Source organism: Pinus tabuliformis, chromosome 3_2 (genome assembly GCF_031772625.1).
Source record: "Pinus tabuliformis cultivar Carrire ecotype Pingquan chromosome 3_2, CPIR1, whole genome shotgun sequence".
Lineage (NCBI taxonomy): Eukaryota > Viridiplantae > Streptophyta > Pinopsida > Pinales > Pinaceae > Pinus > Pinus tabuliformis.
In genome coordinates, this window is record NC_142302.1 from 505,305,889 (window position 1) to 505,313,505 (window position 7,617).

A 7,617-nucleotide genomic window follows, 5' to 3' on the forward strand; every position below is an offset into this window, starting at 1 on the left:
CTCTATGTTTTCCCCCCCGTCTCCCCCCCTTACCCTATCTTTCATACACAGAATAATAAGATTGTTTTATCTGCCTATGTCACCCCCCGTCACTCCACACTGGTCAGTAGCCTGAATATTTGTCCTTCCCCATATGACCGTTTGATGCCACCTCTCCTCCTTTCCCTGTTGCATGGCCACCTCCTCTTACTCTACGTAATGTCCTTATACCATTATCTACAGCTAAGCGTGAGACTTCTCACATTGAATTCATTCTCTAAGGTTTATTGTAGGTATTTGAGGTGGTTTACCATGCAAGGCCTCTCTCACTACGTGAAACATTTACTCATGGCCTTAAAGAGAATGCCCATATGTTTGTTCTTCCGTTTGCAAATCATGGTCATTCTCTCTCCTCAATGTGCAATGATGAGATCATATTAGGATCTTAGTGGCTCGGGATGGCTTCTACAGGGCCGCAATTATAAATCTTAGATGAATTTCCATCCCCCTCTCATCCTGCTAGCTTTTTCCACCCCTGGTTGGTCGGGGTTCTTCTTGTCGAGCGTTGTCAATTTCGTTGGGGCTCTGGGGTGCGATTTATCAGTCTATCCTTGCGACTGGACTTGCGCCATCCCTTTTTTGCCACCCTCCAATTTGCTCAGGCCGACTGAGGAAAGATTACCTCAGGAGGGAACTCTCTAGCCTACTACTCCTTGGCACTGTCCTATTATTCAGATGATGGATTCAAGTTCCTAGGGTTTTAGATGCCCTCGCTCTGGAGTGGTGTCAGGAAATGAGGCACAATGCCATGCCTCGGGTCGTCTCCAGAGTACTCCACCTCCCTCGACTCCGTTGTTGTGCCTGCAGTGTGAAAAGAATTGGTCGAGATTAAAGTGTAACTTTCTGACCTTAAGGACCTGATGCATCGACAAAGTGAGGTGGCATATGAAAACTGGGAATAAATTCATGCCAAAAGGAAATAGGTCGGCAAGCTTGAGGACGAGGAAGTCGCGCTGAGAACCATGATCGAAGACATTCAACTGTGGCTATTAAAGATGGGGTCTCATCAAGAAGAAAATAGTAATTATGAAGTCCAAAATTTGGGCATTGAGCTGAACCACCCGGCTAAACCTATGGACTAACTACTCCTTTCTATGTATGGTTTCTTCTGTATCATTTTCTATCTCAATTTTGTCGAATATATACTAGTAGGCTAAATAAGAGTATTGCACGAGTTAATTTTTTTTGTAATGGCCATGAACATCTGGGTTGTGTAAATCATGATGAAAGAGACAAAGTAGAAGCCCAAGAGCAAATTCAAATATACTTCACCCGAGTATTTTGCTGCAATCAGACACAAAATTAATATATCAAGTACTCATTGTTGTTAAAAAAAATATTAACATTAATCTAACATCATCCATTATCAACCATGGTTGACAATGGTCAACATTACTATAACAACATAATAATGGTCAACATTAATGTAATATTATTATATTATTGTAACATTAATACATTTTTACATTAATGGTTAATCATGGTCAACGATTATCAACCTTGGTCACCTTTGTTCAACCATAGCCAACTACATCAACCATGATCAAACTCAACCCTATTCAACTATGATCAACCTCATCAACTCTTTTTAACCATGATCAACCATAGTCAACAAATCCAACCCATACACATAGTTAATCAACTAACATAACCACATTAGTAGATATAGTTGATATAAACAGATCCACAACATTTTCTACTTTTACACACCAAATTTATTAACTATGCTGGCATATTATATAATATTATAACATGCTTACCCTACCATTAGTTACACAATCTAAAAATAATTTGGTTGCCCATCGCCAACCAGGCATCCCTACAAGAAGACACACGCAACCGTAATTCTCTATGGATTGCATCATCCCACGTACTAGAGTTACCCTAATTTTAGAGCAACCCTACACTCCGACTAGACTAATTTAAGTCAGATGACGACGTTATCGCGTCACTTAGTACAGTAATTCACGAGGATTGCGTCATCCCACGTATTCATCACGTTACGACAGAGTGGATAACGCCTTGCTATGCACTTCAGCTGCGCAAGTTACAAGTCTACTTATTTGTCCCCTTATATGAAGAAATTTTCCAGAATTCTGAGTCATATGATGAATAAAAGACGCCTCCGTTAACGGGTCGGCCGGAGACTTCGACATTTCAAGATATGAAGGCGGTTCCACAGTTGAGTTGATTCCAATTTCCTTTAGATAAATTTGATAGAAGATATAAGACAAATCCGTGAAGTGCATGTAAACAAAATTCATACGAACGGCCTCTCTCGGGTCAAAATTCGGCGGAAATTAACACCTTAAAGCGCCGGAATAACCGCATATCTTCAGAAAGAAGTTACGTGAGTCTAAATACAAAGGTCCGTTTATTTTGGACTTATGTGAGAAATATCAGTAATATAGGGTGTGTCAAGGGAGAGTTGAGTTTCGATGCTGGATGGAATGAAGTTGGGCCCGTTTATTTTGGACTTATGTGAGAAATATCAGTAATATAGGGCGTTTATTTTGGACTTATGTGAGAAATATCAATAAAATAGGGTGTATTGTATGAAGAGAGATTTGAGTTTCAATGTTGGAGGGAATGAAGTTGAAACGTTAAGATCAAGATCAAAATTATCGAGTGTGAAATTTTTAATTTGATATTTGATGAGATAGTTTTTATATTTCGCAATGGGTTACCATCATCAATCTCTTTCATAAGGAAACCTAATGAAAATGACCCTGCACAAATTACCAATTGACTATACACTTTAGAGATGAATTAACAAAATATATATACATATATATGTGGTGTTCTCTGAGTTTAAGTTGATTGTGAATTTTGAAAATATTTTCAGATCTTGTGGATATGGGTGAGGTCAAAGAAAAATTTAAATAATTAACCGCAATCATGTTTTGTTTATCGGATTTGAAATATTTTAAAAATCTATAATCTAATTAAAAATACAATGTTCATCATAATATAAAGATGCCTGCAATGTTCATCAAGATTTGGACGGCGAATGTCTGTATATACACATTCTGTTCAGTCTTTACGAAGGATTCGGACCGTGGAAATGGCCATGACAATTGTTTGTATTGTTGGTAGATATGGAAAAGACTTTAACAGCAGAGAAACCTACTTACCAAGTCATTAATATATTACGATTCTTATAACTATGCAAGAGTGCTGGGGTTCAGACTTTACCCATATGAGCGATGGTGGTTCTGGAAAGCCATGATTTTAGGGCGTCTCATTCATCAAACAGTTATCGTTGGGCGTTTTCTTTGTAAAGTGAGATCACCCACATGGTGGGACTGTTAATTAAGTTGACTACGTATGAAGATTAATCTCCCCCTCTGCTTTTTTATTTCTTTTAATAAGAATTTGTTTCTTATATAAAAAGGGGCGAAGCGTTCATGCATGTTCATGCACACGACCTGAGTTTTATACAAACTTGGTCGTGGTCTTGCCATGTGCAGTCGACCATAGACGAGATTCCTCGCTGCCGTTATAGTTTTGTAGGAATTAACCTATCAGCATTTCATCTATGATCTTCTGCAACTCTTCTTGCCTTTTCATAACCTGAAGTACAGAATCTTATCTTGCTTAATATTTGTTATCAATATAGATTGAGCAGATATCCCGTATTAGTGAAAAGTGGTATAGATACGTTCGCAGCTGAATCTTGTAATATGCGGACTGTTACAGAGTTGAACGGTCGAACGCCCTCTGCAAACAAAATGTCCGGCTATCGAAGTGTACTGCCATTGTTTGTTTTGCTTTGGATTTTTTGCATTCGATGCGAAGCAGGCAGGAACTTTCGAATTTTCAAAAATTTGACAGGCGCTGCTGTTGGACGGCCGTGGGTGGTACCAGAGACGAAACATGGGCAACAACCTTCAACGAAATACGTGGAAGAGCCTCAACGAGTAGTTGAAATGGTAGAAAGGTAATTGTTGTTCACCCAGTACATAACACAATTACTCTAGATCTGTAATTGCTAACCTATGCATTGATCATCTGGTATTTCATCATCCTTTATAATAAGTATTCTTTTAAAGCAATCGTTTATACACGTTTTTTTTGTTTTTGCATATTTGTATATATCAGTAAATAATATTAAGTACCTTGTAATAAGTTAATTATTAATTTTCATTTTATTCTTTTCCAACCAACCAGATGTAAAGGTGGTTTCCAACAAACAAACAAAAATAAAGACAAAATATAATCATATGTAACCATTGGTTTGGATATTCATCACAGAAGGATGCCCTTTTCAAGTTGTACTGAGTTTAATTCATGTAATTAAGATGGCAGAAGTATTAACACTTTATTTATGAAATATATTGCAGGAGCATTAACAGTTCGAGAAGGGAGCTAAGTTATTTGTCTTGCGGAACGGGGAACCCCATCGACGACTGTTGGCGCTGCGATCCAGATTGGGAAAACAATCGAAAGAGGCTTGCAGACTGCGCCATTGGGTTCGGCAGGAATGCCATTGGAGGGAAGAATGGCAGATTCTATGTTGTCACCGATCCCAATGACTACGATGCGGTCAATCCACGGCCGGGCACCCTGCGCCATGCTGTTATTCAAAGCGAGCCTCTGTGGATATATTTTCAGAGAGACATGTTTATCCAGCTCAAAGAAGAGCTTATCATGAACAGCTACAAGACAATCGATGGAAGAGGTGTAAATGTCCACATTGCTAACGGTCCGTGCATTACGGTACAGTATGTGAATCACATTATCATTCACGGGATTCACGTCCATGACTGCAAGCCTGCAGGAAATGCCATGGTGAGGGATTCCCCGACACATTACGGGTGGAGAACGATCAGTGATGGAGATGGAATTTCTATCTTTGGGGCAAACAATATCTGGGTAGACCATTGCTCCTTGTCAAGCTGCACCGATGGGCTCATCGATGCCATTATGGGGTCAACTGCAATTACCATTTCAAACAACTTTATGACGCACCATGATAAGGTTTTAATCTGAATTCCAACTTTGTATATTGAAAGTTCAAACTTTCCTACCATGCTTACCCTGTTCATCTATTTGTTACATTAATTGTTGCAGGTCATGCTCCTGGGCCACAACGACGATTATACACCAGATGTTAACATGCAAGTAACAGTTGCTTTCAACCATTTCGGAGAAGGACTCGTGCAGCGCATGCCCAGGTATCCCAAAACGATCTGAATTCACGTTTTCCATTTGTGTTTCATGTATGGACAATCAAATAAACGATAGAGTTTAGAATCTTATCTGTAAAACAAGTTTAATGCATTGATGCTCAAACGCAGATGCCGACACGGCTACTTTCATGTGGTGAACAACGATTACACGCAGTGGGAAATGTACGCCATCGGTGGAAGTGCGAACCCAACAATCAACAGCCAAGGCAACCGATTCCTCGCACCTGTCGATCGCTCTTCAAAGGAGGTAAACGTTGGTTCCTCATTTCTGATCAATTCATTACTGTCAACATTAACATAGTAAGTATATGGAGTTATGAATATAAATGAATGAACAGGTAACGAAGCGCGAGTACACATCGCAGAGTGTGTGGAAGCAGTGGAATTGGAGGTCAGACGGAGACTTGTTGCTGAACGGGGCGTTCTTTGTTCCGTCCGGCGCGGGCGCATCGTCCAGCTATGCGAAGGCTTCCAGTCTGTCAGCGAGGCCATCGTCTCTTGTGGCCTCCCTCACAGGGAACGCCGGCGTTCTGACATGCAAGAAAGGCTCTGCATGCTGACTCCAATAACACAGTGCAGACGGCCACCTTAAATTTCCTGCCTCTGAATTAGCTCTAGTTTCCTTCTTTGTGGCTCTAGTTTCCTTCTTCGTGTTAAAACAGCAGTCCTGGTGTGTGAGGTCAATTAATGTGACGAAGCTCATGTACCTTCCAGCCTCGGCGTCCATGAATGGGCCCTCTTCTCCTCTTCATGGAGGTTAACCGGCAATTGAAGACGTCTGGTAGAATTGTTGTTTGCCTTCAACAATTTGTAGTGAGAAGCAAACAAGTTTGCTTATTTTATTTTAATCAATCCGTACGTGCAAGAAGTTCCGTATTTGGTCTTTCTAGCTAGCATGTACGCTTTTTCCGGCTAGCATGAAGGTATATGTCTTTTTTTTGGTACTTGTTTTTTCCCGTTAACATGAAGGGTATATATCTTATTTTTTTTAGATTTTGGATCTGAATATTTTTTTCCGTATTTTTTTTAAGATTTTGGAGCTGAACTTTCTACTGCTTAGTTTAAAGATAAGTAAATTAAAATGAAAAACATTAAAAAAATAATAAATTATATAACATTGACTTAATAAATAGTATTAAACTTTTACTTTCCTCCGCATCCCATTTTAATGCTCGAGTGATTCTTCGTATTTTTCGCTGCTTAGTTTAAACATAAGTAAACTAGCATTTGCATCTGATGTTGCAAAGGAAACGCCGTAAGGCATAAAGTGTGGAAGAATAACCATAAAGTGTGTAAGGCATAAAGTGTGGAAGAATAATGATAAAGTGTGGAAGAATAACGACATGTGAATGGACATTGTTGAAAGTAAGGGTGGATGATAATGATTTACAATTGATATTTTTAGTTATTTGTATTCTGAATAAGGATATTTTGTAAATAATAGTAGTGTGTAGAAAAATAACTAAATGGACATTGTTGAGAGCAGGGGTGGATGATAATGAGTTACCATTGAAAGTATTAGTTGTGTATTTTGAATATGGATATTTTGTAAATAATAATAGTGTGTGGAGGAATAGGAACATGTGAATGGACATTGTTGAAAGCAAGGGTGGATGATAATGAGTTATAGTTAATGTCATGTCACAGGTTATCCATTATCCCCATTATCCATGTAGTTGTTGTTGTTTATGTGAACATGTTTTTGTACATTATTTTAAGGTTTTTTTTCAAGTTTCAGTCTTGAGTCTCCTCAACTTCCCAACTGATTACTATGAAGAAAATATTTTAACAATGTTGCCATTCCTATGACAACTATATTAAAGGGACCTATAATAATATTTCTAGAATTCATATGACAACTATGTTAAAAGAAGGACAGATAAAAATATTATAAAGCACTTCTCAACTTCCCAAACCAATTATTATGAAGAAAATATATTAACAATGTTGCCATTCCTATGACAACTATATTAAAGGGACCTATAATAATATTTCTGCAATTCATATGACAACTATGTTAAAAGAAGGACAGATAAAATATTATAAAGCACAACAAAGAACTTCTAAAAACAAGATTACACTGGCAACATTCACTAGCATCATTGTTTCCGAGATAAAAAATATTATGGTGAGGACTTGGGTCTGAATTCCACTATTCCATTTTCCTAAAAAGCATAAAAAACACATTCAAATCATCCAATGAAACTCTTACTTATAAAGATAAGCCTTTAAGGATTAGATTGTACCACAAAAATGTGGAAGAGTAGCCTACGATTGATCACCACAATGAATAGCCTTAATATGCTAGAGGTTCCTGTCATATAAAGTCCTTAAACCAATCTTTGGGCCAACTGTTTTATTGTCTAGATGAGACTTTTGAATAGGT

General features: G+C 38.2%; 1 protein-coding gene across 1 annotated transcript; it reads left to right on the plus strand.

Annotated features, from left to right (window-relative positions):
• Positions 1 to 3,459: 3,459 nt before the first annotated feature.
• Positions 3,460 to 6,148, plus strand: LOC149181521 (putative pectate lyase 5). The gene is made up of 5 exons (XM_089418340.1): positions 3,460 to 3,979; positions 4,383 to 5,019; positions 5,113 to 5,216; positions 5,340 to 5,478; positions 5,570 to 6,148. The coding sequence occupies exons 1-5, from the start codon at positions 3,723 to 3,725 to the stop codon at positions 5,789 to 5,791; spliced, it is 1,359 nt and encodes a 452-aa protein (XP_089274466.1). The 5' UTR covers positions 3,460 to 3,722; the 3' UTR covers positions 5,792 to 6,148.
• Positions 6,149 to 7,617: the final 1,469 nt, after the last annotated feature.

Excerpts from the sequence above, each read along its gene's own strand:
- LOC149181521 (XM_089418340.1), top strand. The coding sequence starts at position 3,723 with ATGCGGACTGTTACAGAGTTGAACGGTCGAACGCCCTCTGCAAACAAA. Across the intron at positions 3,980-4,382 it reads GTAGTTGAAATGGTAGAAAG|GAGCATTAACAGTTCGAGAA; the intron begins GTAATTGTTGTT and ends AATATATTGCAG. Across the intron at positions 5,217-5,339 it reads CTCGTGCAGCGCATGCCCAG|ATGCCGACACGGCTACTTTC; the intron begins GTATCCCAAAAC and ends GCTCAAACGCAG.